The 16,535-nt window shown below is 43.1% G+C and overlaps 1 protein-coding gene across 1 annotated transcript in view; it reads right to left on the reverse strand.

Annotated features, from left to right (window-relative positions):
* The window catches only part of SRMS (src-related kinase lacking C-terminal regulatory tyrosine and N-terminal myristylation sites), a 40,769-nt gene that overhangs the window by 7,156 nt on the left and 17,078 nt on the right, over nt 1–16,535 (reverse strand). Inside the window, exons 2-5 of the mRNA XM_007439006.3 lie at nt 14,389–14,510; nt 6,825–6,991; nt 4,009–4,150; nt 2,406–2,561 (exon numbers count right to left, since the gene is read on the reverse strand). Coding sequence (XP_007439068.1) covers nt 2,406–2,561; nt 4,009–4,150; nt 6,825–6,991; nt 14,389–14,510 — 587 coding nt within the window. The remainder of the gene's footprint in view (nt 1–2,405; nt 2,562–4,008; nt 4,151–6,824; nt 6,992–14,388; nt 14,511–16,535) is intronic.

A 16,535-nucleotide genomic window follows, 5' to 3' on the forward strand; every position in this document is an offset into this window, starting at 1 on the left:
CACTGTACTAATATCTAGCTGACTTTAGGGGAGACCTCCTCTGGCACCCATGCTTGGCAGTATCCAGTTATTTCCAGTTGATTTTCCCACAAAATATTCTCTGAGGCAAACTTAAACCCATGAGTCTAACCTCCTGACTGGCAGCTTAATCTCAAAGCAAAACCTTAACTGCCTTCAAGCTTATTTTTACATGTTTTAGCATTTTCTTTATTAAGTCCAACCCTTCATTCTCAGAGGATTAACATCTGGGCTTGATTGACACGTCCCACAAAGGCATGGGTTCCCTCAAAGTTGTAATTCTCACTTCCAACACTCAGAAGAAAACTAGTTTGGTGCTCCATCTATGACCATGGAAAGGCTGTGTCTTAGAAGGAAAAGTAGATCAGACTACTGTACCCTTTGTAAACACAACACACAGTGCAAGGCTATTTTAACATGGCAGCCCAGCTCCAGATGACGCAAGAAAGAAACTTATTAGCAGGCAAATATGTTTAGGCAGTTGTAGGCCAAGAATATTGGCTCCAGACTTGTTCTCCTAGGGAGTTGCCCCATCTTAGGTAACAAACTAGATCTGAAAAGGAGGTCAAGTTCTTTACCAGAGGAAACTTCTCATGAAAGATTGACTTGGAAGCGGTCAAACTGGCTTCCTTAAACAAAAGATTTCTCAGCCAGGGAGAGAAGGCAGAAGAATCTCAACAGAAAATGGTTGCACTTTGGGTATGGCGAAACAGGGTTGATAATTTGTCATCCTTGGAGCTTTGATGTCATCTGAGCGAAAGGAAATTTCCCAACTGTCCAGGGGAAATGAGGTTTGGGAAAGGCTAGGCTTGTAATAAAGACCAACTTTCCCAAGGGAATTTATGAACTATGTTTGAGGAAGAACCAGTTCTTGAGTGATTTCCCAGCTGGTAGTGTAGCCCTTAATAAACCATGGAAGGCCTCTGACTCTCTTTCTTTCTTTGTATGTGTGTAAGTAGAAAACTGGTATATGTGTATGTGTGAATGGCATCCATGGGGTAGGGTCAAAAAAGTCAACTTGGCAGCCAGAACCATATGATCAGTGGAAGTTGTGATGCACATAAAAATGGGGCAGGGCTTCAGTTGCACGTTGTGGCTGCCAACTTGGCTTTGTGACACCTGTGGGGACACCCTGCTCCAGAGAAGAAGCCAACTGGGTTTCCTTGCTGATCATGGTTTCCATAATCACCTGAAAACTGGAAATCCTCCAACATGAATTAAAGGACAGCCAGAATCATCCTGTCTTTTAATAATATTTGTGTTCTAGTTCTATAGCCCGGTGATGGGTACATGAGTCTTTTTGTGAGCTACCTCCTCCTCCTCCTCCTCCTCCTCCTCCTCCTCTTCCTCCTCCTCTTCCTCCTAGTTTCTTTGAGCTTTTTGGTCCATATTAATTTGGATGGGGCGGGACCCATTTTTGTCATAAATAATTACACCATCCCTGGCCAAAACAAGTAAAAAGCTGAACTGCTTAGTCAAATGATAATACATTTTTAATGTGATAGGAGGGGGAATAATTAATCCCACATGGAGTGATGTTATTAAAAATATAAAGACCCCTTTGAGCTGAGCTTGAATCCTGGGAACCTCAGAGAAGTGTCCATGGCATCTTCTTGGTAAAAAGTCAGAAGAGGGTTGGCACTGCATTCTTCTGGATTTTTTTAAACTACCCAGCCTAGCCCCATAACGCTAAGAATTATGATGATTTCTCATCCAAGTACCAGCCAGGTCGGATCCTGCTTACCTTTTCGGGGATCAGCCAAAAGCGGTGTCAAGCTGCTACTGCACTGAATTAATTAAAGGCACCTTTATATTAAACCAAATTTGGGGGTTGTCCTGGCCCTGTCTGCTTTTGGTGTGAGGCCACCGAAAGACCAAGGGTGGTCCTTCACCTGAAAAAAAAATGTGCGTCCCTTCCTTAAACAGAATCGGCAGTGGAAGAAGAATGGAAGCGTTCATGTTCTTATTTTTCCCCTTAGTCAGGAGTTGTGGGTATCTGTGTATAAACGTTCTAAAAACCCCACTTTAAACCTGAGTTGGGGAAAGCATGATTAGCCTGTATATGTGACGTGGCAAAGAACCTCTTTAATTCAGAGAAGAACATATTTTTTATTTATTTTTTTTCAAATTTATACAGGTCACCCATCTCACTGTACAAGTGACTCTAGACATACGGCACTCTCCCCAAACTAGACATCTTGGACTACCATTTTCCTTAAGGAATGCCATTGTAGTCCAACTCTCTGGAGAATGCTGGATAGCTGAAGGCTGCACACCCTATGCTGGATGCTAGTAATCCGTCATGCCCCACATTTTGACATTGGCTGGCCAACCAGAGCCAGGTAGGAAGAATGGTGATGGAAGTGGCCGTTGAGAGCAATACTCACTGTTGAGGTAACTGTGCAGGTTGCCCTTCCGCATCAACTCGGTGACGATATAAACTGGCTCCCCCATAGAACAGACGGCCAGAAGTTTGATGAGCCTCGTGTGTTTCAGACTTTTCAGGTTCTGAATCTCCTTGGCAAAGTCATCTCTCATGTCAGCTGTGAAGGAAATTCAAGACATTGCAGGATGGATTGCTTTGCGTGGACAATGTCTGGACTTGTTCTCCTCATTCTCAGATAAAACACCCAGAAGCCCTAGATGTCTTCTCTTAAGTGTTCCTCAGTGTTGAATAAGATAGCTTTGGGACAAATATGGCCAAGGCTTCTGTCTCATCATCTTGCAGCTTGGGGTGAGGGGCACTTGCAATAGGACATCTTGTACAGGTAGGCTTTTGAAGGATTCCTGTTTTGCTAATCTCCATGTCCATTTTGCTAAACTTTCCTATGCTGACAGTGGAGATGAATAACACCACTTTCTAGTATTGCTGCTATGATTAGAGTAAATTTATAATGAGGCTGTTCATTCATCACTAATATCCTTGCAGAACCTTCTGCCAAATTTGCTGGCAGAAAAACTGGATGGTCAGTTCTAATTTCTCCAAGGGAAAAAATAAATAGATTCTCTGACAGTTTCTCAAAGAAAGGATTCCCAGTGGGTGGTGATTTTACAAACTGCTCTGGAGAAAGCCCCAGATGTCTTCCATTGGGATTTAACCTTGAAGGCTGGGAAGCCCGGTAGAAAGGTTTTAACGATGAAACGAGAACACTCACTAGAAGCTCTAAATAAAAGTAAGAATGCTCTGCTTAGAAAAGTTTCTCCAGACTTGGCTTCTCTTTTGGAAAAAAAAAAATCCAAACTCCAGGGAAATTTTATCGGATTGAATGAAAACCGGAAGAAGAACTTTCTGTCCAGCCTGATTAGTTCACATTAGACTTGGAACATGAGTTCCAGAATCCAGAAGCCTGCAAACTGACTCGGTGGAGCATATCAAGCTGGGTAGTTCTGTATCAGAGTAACATAGGACTTTCCAAATAAAAATGTGTTTAGCATTAAGCTCCTTCCCATAAGTCTTTGCTCCCTCCCATAAGTCTTTTCATTTATGAGGAGGGAATGACCCAGGGGATCAACTGAGGTTGTTTATTAACAGCAACTGGGACTTGTCTCTGACGTGGACTAAGAAGTTAATCTATTGCAAGGAATATATCATTACTTCTGATAACAGCGGTGTCCTTGGGGAGGGTGCAAGGGAGTCAAAGGGCAAAACATGCTCCAGGATTTTGTAATGCAAACCCTGTGACTATGTGCTTACACTAGGTGCCGGGACACAAGGATGTAAGGGTGGGGTTTGCATTGTGACATCCCAGCGCATAGGCCATTTTTCTCCTATCATCATGGGTTACAATTTCTCCATCTAATTCTGTTATTCGGCTGCTAATTTCAGGATGGGGGAAGTAATTCTCATTTCCTTGTTCAGCTGGTGGATTCAGTCTAGGACCCCATCTTTAACCTCTGGTCTAGTCAAGGAGGAGTGATTAATCTACCTCTTAAGAAACAGGCAGGCAAGAAACATTGCACAAGAGAGGATATGTTCTGCACCCCACAAACCTTGTTTCATAATTTTGATGGCCACGGGCACTGTGTTCTTCCACATTCCTTCCCAGACTTCTCCAAAGCATCCTTCCCCCATCTTCCTCCAGAGCTGGAACTCAGACCGGGGACGTTCCCACTGATCCATCTCAGAAGCCCTCTGTAAAAGGGGCAGATACAGGGGCAAGATGAGAGACAAATGATCCAGATAACAGGCCAGGCCTGGATAAATGGAGGGATTAAAGAAGTCTGCGTGTCACCATAGAATCAGAGTTGCAGGACCACTAAAGTCAGTGACTCCAATCCAGGATTGTTTTATTTTTCCCAATCTAGTCTACAACCCTGGAATTTCCTACTGGTGGTGGTGGAGAGCGTCTGCCTTTTATGATCAACCATCAACAGTAAAGGAACAAGAAGTCAAGAAATGCACTGCAGACCCGCACTTGGTAGGGCAGCCATGAAGGCCTTGGAAAAGATATTCAAATGCCATGGTGTATCTATATCTACAAAGCTCAGAATTGTGCAAGCCGTGGTATTCCCTGTGACACCCTATGGAAGCGAAAGTTGGACCTTGAAGAAGCAGGATAGGAAGAGTATTGACACTTTTGAACATTGGTGTTGGAGAAGACTCCTGAGAATACAGTGGACAGCCAAGAAAACAAATTGATGGATCATCAAACAAATCAACCCAGAGTTCTCACTCAAGGCACTAAGGACCAGGCTCAAAGTATCCTACTTCGGACACATTATGCGAAGATCCAGCTCTCTGGAGAAGGCTCTGATGCTGGGAAAGGTGGAAGGAAAGAGAAGAAGAGGACGACCAGCAGCAAGGGGGATGGACTCAGTTACAGTGGTGATGGCTGTACCATTAGGAAAAGCTGAAGGATCAAGTTGGGGACAGATCATCATGGAGAAAATCTGTCTATGTGGCTGCTCGGAGGTGACAATGACTTGATGGCATTTAATCAATCAATCAATCAATCAATCAATCTCCCATCCAAATACTAATCCAGCCTGCCTGGGCTTCACTTTGAGCCCAAATAGGATTGATGTGTGCTGCCACTTAGTGCAGGAAGCCAAAAAGTCCCCCTGAAAGACAGTTGCCCATACACATAAAAGAGAAATGCTCATTTTCTCACTATGCAGAACCAGAACCAAACTGAAAACCAGAATGCAACATGGCTGTTTGAATTTTGAAGGGCAGAATGGAGCTTGGGAGGTGGAAGTGAAGGGTTTTTTAGGGGCTGAAGTTCTGTCTTTAGGACTGTAGATTGTCCCTCCCCAAAACCAACCCTTCAGACTTTTGGGGAGTTCAATTCTCAGCCCTAGGCAGCTATTAGTATTTGCAGAGCATCAGCCAAGGGAAAGCTGGTGTTGTTCCCATATGGTTTTGCATGCATGGACCATCTGTTCCATTCCAAACTCAGTTTTTATCAACAAAAATTAACCTCTCTGCACAACTGAGTTACAGCACTAACCATCCTTCCTTAAGCCAGGATGAAATAATTTTTTTCCCTCTCCTGCCTTCACCGCCAGTCGCTGCCAGTCTTGACTTTCCCCCAAGAAAACAAGGGACAAAGACTAATCAATGTTGTATACCTTTGAGGCAGTCTTTGGATGGAGTTAGATGGAGGGAAAAACCAATTTTAATGCATGAGAGCTCTTAAGCAGCAGGACAACCTCTATCCTGGAGTTGTGGGGGCTCCATCACTGGAGGTTTTCAAGCAAAGGTTGGACAGCCATTTGTCTGGGATAGTCTGAGGATTCCTGCCCTGGGCAGGGGTTGGACTAGAAGACCTTCAAGGATACTTCCAACCCTGTGATTCTATGAATGCCAGTACAGCTAAGAACAAGTTAAGTCAGTCTCATTCGTGGGGTGAGGATGAGAGGAAGGCAATATCACACGATGCAACAGAAAGAAGATTTTGCCTGGACATGTATGGGCTGCAGTTAGGTGTAAGTGAAGAGAAATGGCCAGTGCCAAAAAGATGGTGGTGGTTCTTAAAATCAGTAATCAGAGATGTTCAGAATCAGATAGAATCTCTTGATTTTGAAAGGATTAAGATCACATGTAATATCATAAGGGCTGCGCTGTGAATAGTTTTGACCTTGGAAGGGGATGGTTGAAATGAATTTAATCCAATAATAATAAACAATTGTTGATAAGAAAGACAAAAACGTCTGGATAGTGGACATTGCAATCCCTGGAGACAGCAGAAGAGAAGAGAAAGAACTGGAGAAAATCATAAGATACAAAGACCTGCAAATAGAAGTAGAATGACTGTGGCCAAAGAAAGCAAAGATAGTAGCAATAGTAATAGGTGCAATTATTGGGTGCAATCCACAAACATCTGGCACACCACTTGAACACCATCGGCATTGACAAAATCACCCTCAGTCCATTGCAAAAGGCAGCTTTATTTGGAAGAGCTTCCATCCTGCAACGATGCCTTTAACACCATCAAACAACATCTGCCTATCCCAGGTCCTTGGGAAGGACTCGATAGGTGGATAAAAATGCCAAATCCAGTCTAAACATCTGGCTGACTGTGCGACCAACCATAATACTTTAATAATAGTAATAATTTTATTATTATTATTAATCATTAATAGCAATGCGTTAATCATTAATAATAATAAGAAATCAATAATTGAACAAATTCTTGAGAAGAAAACTGGGAGGAGCTTTCTAAAACAGAAACCTGAAGCCAATTCAAATGCGAAGCAAAAACAAACAAGCAACCCCCCCCCCCAATAAAAGCCACACATCAAGCCCCTCTAATGCTGTCAAGGATGGAGAAAATAATGTGGTGATGCCAGGTTCTTCCACTCACCTTTTGCATGCATGGCTGAGACAAGGGACATTCAATGATTTTCCAGTTGACTCTGTAATAGGCAAGGAGTTCTTCCAGACTCGGGAAGACATGTTCCTTTTCCAGGTAAAAACTTCCTGCAGGATTTGAGAAGATTCGGAAGTGTCGCACTTTGCTGTGATTCCGAACTGAAGATTGAAGGAAAAGAGAGAATGACAGGACTTGGACTGACTTTGCCTTTTCCCTTCCTGTAGGTTAGTAGCCACCAGCACTTCTAGGATAGCATTGCTTTATGGTTCACACATGATACCTGTTTCAGAAATGGACTAAGGAATAATTGATATGGGGTGGTTGCATTAATCTATCCATCAATGTTCTAAAGGACCAATGGTCCAACAGTCGCTCAGATGCCAACACCCTTACAGACGTTGAAAGGGATTTGCATTGGCATTGACTCAGAGGAAAAACTTAGAGGAAGAACATCTCCTATATATACCTAATGATCCAGGCTTCTCGAACAAGAAATCTAAATTCCCAGTCATGAAGTTTTATTGTACAGATCTGGCCCTGTGGTTGTGACTTCCAGTTCCACATGTTATTAGCGATTGCTAGACCTCTATACAACATCCATGCATTTGGAAATAAATAAAGATATGTCTCCAGGCCGATATCTGTAGCCATATGCCAATCTGGGACAGCATCAAGATCAATGCAATAAGCTGTTTGCAAATGCTAGAACTCCTGTATGGAGCTGCTACTGCAAAAATGTTTCCAGAAGTATTAACTTCATGACCAGAAAATGAGAATTATTCCAGAGACAAGCAGTTAAACAAGAATCCTAGCCAATATGGAGGCCTGGGACCAGATAATCAGGGGTGTTCCTGGAGAGATAGTGGGGAAGGACATATCTATACTTTAAATATGTTAGCTGTATATTGTTGTGACTTTTTCTAAATGATGCTGGGATCTGTGGCTTGGCGGTACTGAGGATATTCTCATTAGAAATGCATTGTTCTCTGCTCACTAACTAGATTCATGGAATTCTGGAGCTGGAATGGATGGAAAAGGTCCTCTTGTTCAACCCTTTGCAATGTGTGAGAAAACCAGTTAAACTGTCTATGATTTCAGTATTTAATTGGTTTTCCTACACACTGGTGGCTCTTCATAAGAACCTCCAGAGACGGTGAACCCATCCCCTCTATAGGTACTGCCTACTATGTAGATAAGGTTTGTTCACATCTGGAATTTTTGCTTATATTTGAACTAAGTGTCTGCAACTTATATCTCTTATTTCTGGTCTTAGTTTCAGTGACCATGAAAAATAATTCCTGACCATCTTCTCTTTGGAGCCTTTCTATGTATCTGAACACTGATAGTATGTCTAGTTGGTCTTCTTTTCTCCCGACTGACAATACCAGGTTCCTGCAGCCTGTCCTCATAAGAAGTCTCCAAGTCATCTTTGGATCATCTTTGTCACCTAACTCTGAACCCTCTCCAACCTGTCAATCTCCTGGAAATGTGCCCAGAATTGTCCAAAGGTGGTCTTACCAGTCCCAAGTAGAGAGGAATAAGGATGTCCCACATGTTTGATGAGAAACTACATTTCCCATGATTCCCTGGGGAGACGAACCAGAAATAAACCAAGATAGAAATGCCTCTGGGGCATGTATGCTGGGAATATTCTCTGCACATTATCCTCTTTTGGAAGATGCACCAAAATGTGGTTTCCTTAATGATGGATCGTGACCCAGGTTAGGAAAAGCAGGAACAGATGGGGGTGTGGTGATGGGGACAAGGACACTACCCAGTCTTTTCATTCATGTGCTTTTATAGTTATTTTTACTTGTAATTGTTTTTTTATGTATTTATTCTTTTTAATTGCTGTACGCCGCCCACAGTCACTTTTATGCGAGATGGGCGGCTATATAAATACGAGAAATAAAATAAATAAATACATTTCTGGAAGGAAATTCCAAACTGTCAGCCAATATGTTTCACTGTGTTTAGTTCAGCCATCCCAGCCCAATGCCCTCCAGATGTGTTGGGTTGGCACCTCCTGGAATTCCTGGCGGGGCATTCTGGGAATTGCACTCACCCGTGTGCTAGGCTGTGGAAGGACGAGAATGCCAGTGCCGGTCTAGAGCCATTGTTAGTCACTCCTAATTGTGCAAAGGCTCTGTGTGGCTTGGGGCTAGTTCATACCTTGCTCCATCTGACTTGTGTGGGCAGAATCCCTTTGTTTATTGCATCATTTAGTATAATTACACACAAGAGAGGGAATTGGAGTATGATTAGTAATTAACATGCTTTAGATCCACATTTTCTGGAATGTGCTTATCACACAGACTCGGGTGGAGTCACCCATGGCTTTATGCTGCAAATGGGAGAGATTTGTTTCCAGGATGTCTTGGGATTCTTTACATAGCAAGCAAGACATCCTTTTTCACTGCTCAGTGTCAGAAAGAAATCATCAAGTCCTCTGATAACAATCAACATGTGATTAACTGAGCTAAGACCCTGTTTCCTGTTGCCCTTTAATCCTAAGAGATACGATCGTGTCCTTCCTTCCAGCTGGTCAATTGTACAAGTATTAGAAACCTTAGGTTATTTCAAATAATAAAAGCATGTTGGCTGCGAAAAGAAAAAAGAAAAGAAATCCAAACACATTCTGGGCTGGTTTCCGGACTGAGTTGTGCAAAATGCAGCAAATGTTGGCATTTCAAGAACTCCTTTTCATTTCCGCACATTGCCACTTCCACTCCCCAATCCCTCAAAAGCTGCTTGGCTGCAATCCACAGTCAACTTAGCTTTGGCCAATCAGAAATGTGGAGCGGTGAAAATCACTGCCCCGCCTGCAGCTGCTCCAGATCTTGCAGCAAAACAACAGCTAACGAACATAAGGCAAGACTCCACATTCAAGGACAGCAAAATAAATGTCTTGCATCTGCTCCCACCTCCGCCTCCACCTCCTCACATTATCTGGTGTTTATTTGCCTGTCTGCAAAAAATCCCAGTGCTTCCTATGGAGGAGGAGGGGGGAGCTGCAAGGCCGTCATGCCACCCTTCCTCTTGAAAGACCTGCTACTGCTGCTATAAAGGATGAGTGGGAGGCATAGTGAAGCAGAAACTCCTGCAGAATGAGGAACCGGACTGCCCACAAGCACCATAGAGTCAGATTGTCTCTGAAAACAAACTAACTTTACTGTGTTTCATTCCGCTGACAAATAGGGAGAATGTTGTTGAGTATGAGTCACTCCTTTGTGAGATGGGCGGCTATATACATATGATCAGAAAATAAATAAATGTTGCTGGATCACAGGGCCATCTAGTCCAATCTCCCCTGCTCAGTGCAGAATCCACTAAACCAGTGTTTTTCAACCTTGGCAACCTTAAGAGGGGTGGACTTCAACTCCCAGAATTCCTCAGCCAGATCTGAAAGGTAGCCATCCTGCCTCTATTTGAAGCATATAAGGAAGCCAATTTCTGCTCAAGGCAGAATGCTCCAGATAATCCTTCATGTCTGACAATCCTACCTAAAAGTCAGCTTAAATCTCTATTTTTTAAAAACCCAACCTTCAGACCACCATCATTTTGCCTCTTTGCAAGTGAAACATGTCCAGCACTAACTGTTTTTCACAGATTCCTTATTCTGATCCCTGATCATCCTGGTAGCGTTCCTCTGAACCTGCTCCAACTTCTTCATGTGGTCTTTTAAAGTGTGGTGTCCAGACCTGGACATAGGACATCAGGTATAGTTTAACCCAATGTTTCTCAACCTTGGCCACTTTAAGATGAGTGGACTTCAACTCCCCATGCTGGCTGGGGAATTCTGGGAGTTGAAGTCCACTCATCTTAAAGTGGCCAAGGTTGAGAAACACTCGTTTAACCACTGCAGAATACAATGAAACCATTATCGACCTATTATCTGGACACAGCACTTCTGCTGATGCAACACTGCACAAGCCTAATGGATCCCTCCCTTGCTCCAATAATAGCTTTTTAAAGAGTGTTATTTAAAAAAAATTTAAAAAAATAAGAAAACAAAGCGTGACCTTTATTTCCAAGAACGCTTCCTCCTATCAGATAGGAATGCATAGAAAAATGGAAGGGGAGTGACTCCGGTGTAGCTGAAGGCCAAGTGTGTCTATCTGCTCAGGAAGAAAACAGAGATAAACTTCAAGGTGGAGCAGGAAGATCCTGGGGAGGCAAGAGGAAACCGCAAGAATGGGTGTTGATGACTGTCCCTGCCCACTACGCCAGCCAGGTGTGTGAATGCGCATGCCATGTTTTCAAAATTGTACATGACCCTCCTGGTGAACAAGGAACTCTTTTGGCAATTCCTCTTGGCAAGGAACTCCAATTCTCCAATGCCAATCTTCATGTAGCTTAAATGGCACCATCTAAATCGGAAAGGGAGGTGCTAGCCGATGTGGGGGGAATTCCTCTATTTCCAGAAGTGTGAACCAGAAGGGGAAAAGGAGATGTGAATTCTCCAGGTAGGCTGATAAAGAGAGGCAGGACATAACAGGCACATAATACTGGGGGAAAGGCACCAGAGGAATGGGGAGAAACTGACTGGCACATTGCAACTGGAACCTTACCCTTGTGGCAATGTTTTGTTGTAGGCCACTTCTTACAAATTTTTTATAATGAAGGGAAGCTCCTCCTTCCTTCCTTCCTTCCTTCCTTCCTTCCTTCCTTCCTTCCTTCCTTCCTTCCTTCCTTCCTTCCTTCCTTCCTCCCTCCCTCCCTCCCTCCCTCCCTCCCTCCTCTCTTCTCTTCTCTTCTCTTCTCTTCTCTTCTCTTCTCTTCTCTTCTCTTCTCTTCTCTTCTCTTCTCTTCTCTTCTCTTCTCGTTGTTAGGTATATAACTCATTTAACTATAGTTGAAATGAAATGGCTATTACTTGCATCATTCACTGTCTTGATTCAAAAATTCAGGAACAAGAAAGCGTATATTTGCATACAATGATGTGCACACTGAATACAAAATAAATTGCCCTGCATATGGGCGGGCGAGGATGAGGCTTGTATCTGGGCTTTGCCCTAACTTCTGCTAAATGTCATTGAATCAACACAGGCAAAAATAACACTATTAAGTTCAAGGGATCTTACTCTCACATAGTGGGCACAGGATTACAATCAACTCCATCAGTGCATGCATATGCTGTGTTTTGTAGTGGAGCATAATCAGTATTCTTCCTCCCTTGTGTATAAACAATAAAAAAGCATTATACAAACACATGTTTGCTTGAGCACACAAACACACTTCTCCTAGAAGTGATGACTTTGGATCCTTTAGGGTGTGTGCGTCTACTGGATTCTCTTGATCAGTGTTTCTCAGTCTTAACAACTTTAAGACGTGTGGACTTCAACTCCCAGAATTCCCCAGCCAGCCTTGAAATCCATACATCTTAAAGTTACCAAGGTTGAGAAACACTGCTCTTGATGAATGGACACTTACAATTTTTTCATCTTATAACAACGAGGTTGCAAAAGGAGGAACACTTTCTACAAGCTGCAGATGGTGCAGATAAAAACCACTTACAGATAACCTGTTGGACAATGTCTGACTTCTTGTTTAATAGGCTCTTAATGGTTTTTAATGTCTGACTTCTTGTTTAATGGGCTGTTCTCCACCAGGTGCAGAGGGTCAGCACATCAGCAATCTAAATTAGAGAAGATCACCTGCGGGCATTTATTACTGGTCCCTAACTTGGGAGAAACCCTTGTTTTTGTGTGTGTCTCTCCATGATATTGCCTGCATCTCATCCCCAGTCCAGCAGTGAGACAAACTTCAGTCCTCCTTAGCTGCATCAGTGTTAAAGTAGCATTGCCCTCTTATTCCAATGCCAAAGTGGTCAGATCTGTTGGCTTTGCACCTCTTAGCTTGAAGGGAAGTAGGGATGGCCAAAGACTGCAAAGAGAGGCAACTGAGGCAGGAGAGCCATTGGTAAAGGGGGGAGGACATTTCTCCAAGGATGGATGGAGAGCACTTCAGCTCATTGAAGAAAGGCCATTGATGGGCAATAACACTACCATCATCGCTGTCATCCCCATCATCCTCAGGACCATCCCCATCATGTCATGCAAAGCATTGACTCCTGAGTTAAGAATTTTTGACATAAGATGTTGACCCCCTTGAATGGTTAAATATGGTACTGTATGGTCAATGTTTGAGATGCATCACTGCTTAATTCCCTCAAGAGGCAACAGAGGACCCAGATAAGCATGATCGAAGTGAATAGTAGAAACAAGACATACAGACAGTCCCCATTTAGTGACCACAACTGGAACTGGTCACTAAGTGGAAAATCATGTGACTGTGACTGGGCTTACGATTTTACTTCAGCTTTCCTTTTTCCCTGCTCCCTGCCCTTTGGAGTGCTCACCCCAGTGCTGGGATAATTAGCAAGAAGGGAATTAATGTTTGTATTTATATTCATTGGAGAGGAAGGGGTTACAAGAGAGTAAGCAGGCACACAATGGGGAATACACATAGAAAGGAATGCGCTAGTGCCAGCTGTTTGCCTAGCATGCTTGTTTAGGCAATCTCCACTCTGCGAGGGGGAGAAAAAGGAAAAAAAATGGGTCAGGCACAGGACGTGTACTGACTGACTGTAATAGCAAACGGTGTAAATGTGTGGCTTGGTCACAAAGTTATTGTTTCAGCACTGTCATAACTTGGAATGGTTGCTGCATGAGGCAGTCAGTAAGCGAGGTCTACCTATATTGATTGACATGATGCAGATTTTGAGCAAGTGTAACAGTGGCTTGAAACTCCAAAGCTTCTCTAGCAAAAGGAGCAGTCTTACATATTTCCCATATTTCATTGAAAAAAACTCGATAGGTTTTATCTGTTCATAGAAATGCTTGAAGGAAAACTTATGTAGAGGACCCCAATGGCTTCTCTAAGTAGGTTTTTTCCCTAGGTTATAAAAGATTGAGAAATATAGGATCGTCTCTAGATCCTCAGTCCCACCAGTCTTCACCCAATGTCCTCTACATCATCATTTTGGCTTCTTTGGTAACTGAGTTTCTCTTCCTGATGTTGAGTTTTAGAGCCAGGATCCAGTTTCAGAGCCTGGCAACCAGGAGTGCCTGCAGGGTAGGATAAAAAAAGTCACGATCGTGGCCACAATGGTGTAAAGCAGTGTTTCTCAACCTTGGCGACTTTAAGCTCTGTGGACTTCAACTCCCAGAATTCCTCAGCCAGCTTTGCTGGCTGGGGAATTCTGAGAGTTGAAGTCCACAGAGCTTAAAGTTGCCAAGGTTGAGAAACACTGGTGTAAAGCTTTGCCTCGTTTTTATGTGCATTTAAGAGCTTTGATTGCATTGGCATGGCCACCATCTTGACTTTTTGGAGCATGCCCTGCTTTGATTGCACCATCACCATCATCTTGACTTTGTTGACCCTAGCCCTGGGATCACCTCCACTGGCAAGAGAAGAGGAAGAGGAATCCAGCTTGATCTTCAACTTGGAGGACAAAACCCAATTAATCCTAAAAATTGTAATACCGATAGACCTTGGTGGTCAACCATGATATAGGTCTACCTGTGGCACGGAGAGTTAAGATGTAGTTTACCTGACAGAGAGTATTCTCCCTTGTTACTCTCACTGTCCCGGATGAGGAAGGAGCCATGGCGATTTGGGGGGGAGAGAAGCAGATGGTTGGCTTTGTTTCTCGTGATCCCACTTATGTACCAGCTGAAAAGAAAGGAGACATGATTAAAATATAAGCCAACCTCTCAGATGCCTTCAGTACAGGTCACAAGGAGAGAAAGACATTTCAAACTCCTAAGTAATAATCAGGGCACCCTGAAAGTGTTTTCAATTATCCCAGAGTTTTAATTTCATTTTTTTTCCATTTCAAAATATTTACTTAGTGCTGGTATAATGTTTGATACATGTTGTTTCCAGCATGCTTATCCCTTATATAAACAATGGAATTCCACCATCCCTTGTAAAACAGTGATTCACTACTTTGGCTTGTTTATCAGGGACATTTTCAAGTTAAGCGGTTCTTCTCATGCCATCTCACTGAAAGCTCGTCCAGATATTTCCATGGTTTAGCAATGACTAATTTGGCTGCTATAATTAAAATGTATAGCAATTTCTTATCTGCAATGTCTTTTCTGGCCATCAAGTGTGTGCCACGAAGCTAGCTTTGGAGAGAATTGAATTGTACAAGATTAAATCTCAGTTTTTCTCTTGCTGTTACAGTATCACAGCAGGGCTTGGGTGATGCTATAAAAGGCTAAATCAGTATTTCTCAACTTCAGCAACTTTAAGATGGGTGGACTTCAACTCCCAGAATTCCCCAGCCAGCATGGTGGTTGGGGAATTTGGGGAGTTGAAGTCCACACATCTCAGAGTTGCTGAGATTGAGAAACACTGTGCTAGATTGTAAAATTGGTGGTGCATCTGAATCTGCTTGGAGCTAGCAACGTTCTGGGAAAGGACAGACTTAATTAGAGTATGACCAGAAGGGCTTCCAGGAGGATGGGTTTAGTACCACCAATAAAATATGGAAATGGACATCTTCTCTTGTCTTTGTTGTCCCAATAGGTTTTTTTTTTCCTGTGGTATATAAAAGAGAATGGAAGACACTCTGGTGATTGAAGACCTCTGACTCTTCATTCCATGAATGGGGCAGAGTGATTTCATTCTAGAACCCCCATAAAACTGCATATAGCACTATTCTGCCTGCACACTTTTTCTTTAGCTAGAACAAGCCAAGCCAGACCAAAGGTGCCAGCATGAAGGGGAAGTGAAATTGTTGTTATCCTATCCTTGTGGAGGTGGAGCACAATTGTGGTTTTGCACTTTCTCTTCTTCCTCCCTTGACCAGACCTCTGCGCATTGGGCCATTCTGTAGAGCAGTGTTTCTCAGCCTTAGCAACTTTAAGATGTGTGGACTTCAACCCCCAGAATTCTGGGGGTTGAAGTCCACACATCTTAAAGTTGCTAAGGCTGAGAAACACTGCTGCAAAGCCTACAAAGTATATGTCTCATGGGCTGCAGGTTACCATTTTTGCTGAGACAAAGAGCTGACCAAACATGGAGACTGGATTTGGGCGTGATCCATTTCCCACCTAGAACCCACCTGCTCTGTTCCAGGGCCTCCAAACCCAGCTGCAAACATCTGGAGGACTGCTAGAAATACAACTTTTTTCTGCCATCTAGTGACTGTCTGGATTTTTGCTGTCCAGATTTGGCAGCTCCAGTCTTAATTTTTATAACCAGGAATGGAGGTTGAAGTCCACACATCTTAAAGTTGCTAAGGTTGAGAAACACTGGTGTAAAGCCAAGCTAAATCATCTGGATTTCTTGGACAGAGATTTTCCTGGTTCTAGGGTTGGCAAGGAATGATTTGGAAGCCTACAGTGGCTTGAGCCAGGCGTTCTCTGTTGGGGCAATCTTGGAAGGCTTTCCTTTTTAGATGTGTCCAGCACCCTCCATATTGCAATTTAAGGTGTCCACCTAGGAAAAGATCAGAAGGAGTTGGTAGTCTCTTTCTCACTTTTTGCGTCCATAGACTAACTCTGTAGGTTCTCCTCCTACAGTGTGTTCACCTAGGGTTTCCAGTGCAGGCGGTCAATCCGTCTAATTAAATAAGGAAAACGTTATCAAGATCAACCCTCTTTCTCACAGACAGGAAAAGAGCAGTCAATCTCCCCATGTCCGCGGGGAGATATTTGTTGGAGTAACAAAGACAACTGTCTTACATTT

The sequence above is a fragment of the Python bivittatus genome, unplaced genomic scaffold (genome assembly GCF_059951505.1).
Source record: "Python bivittatus isolate LINGU-HERP-01145 unplaced genomic scaffold, Pbiv_v1 ctg000700_np1212, whole genome shotgun sequence".
NCBI classification, from domain to species: domain Eukaryota; kingdom Metazoa; phylum Chordata; class Lepidosauria; order Squamata; family Pythonidae; genus Python; species Python bivittatus.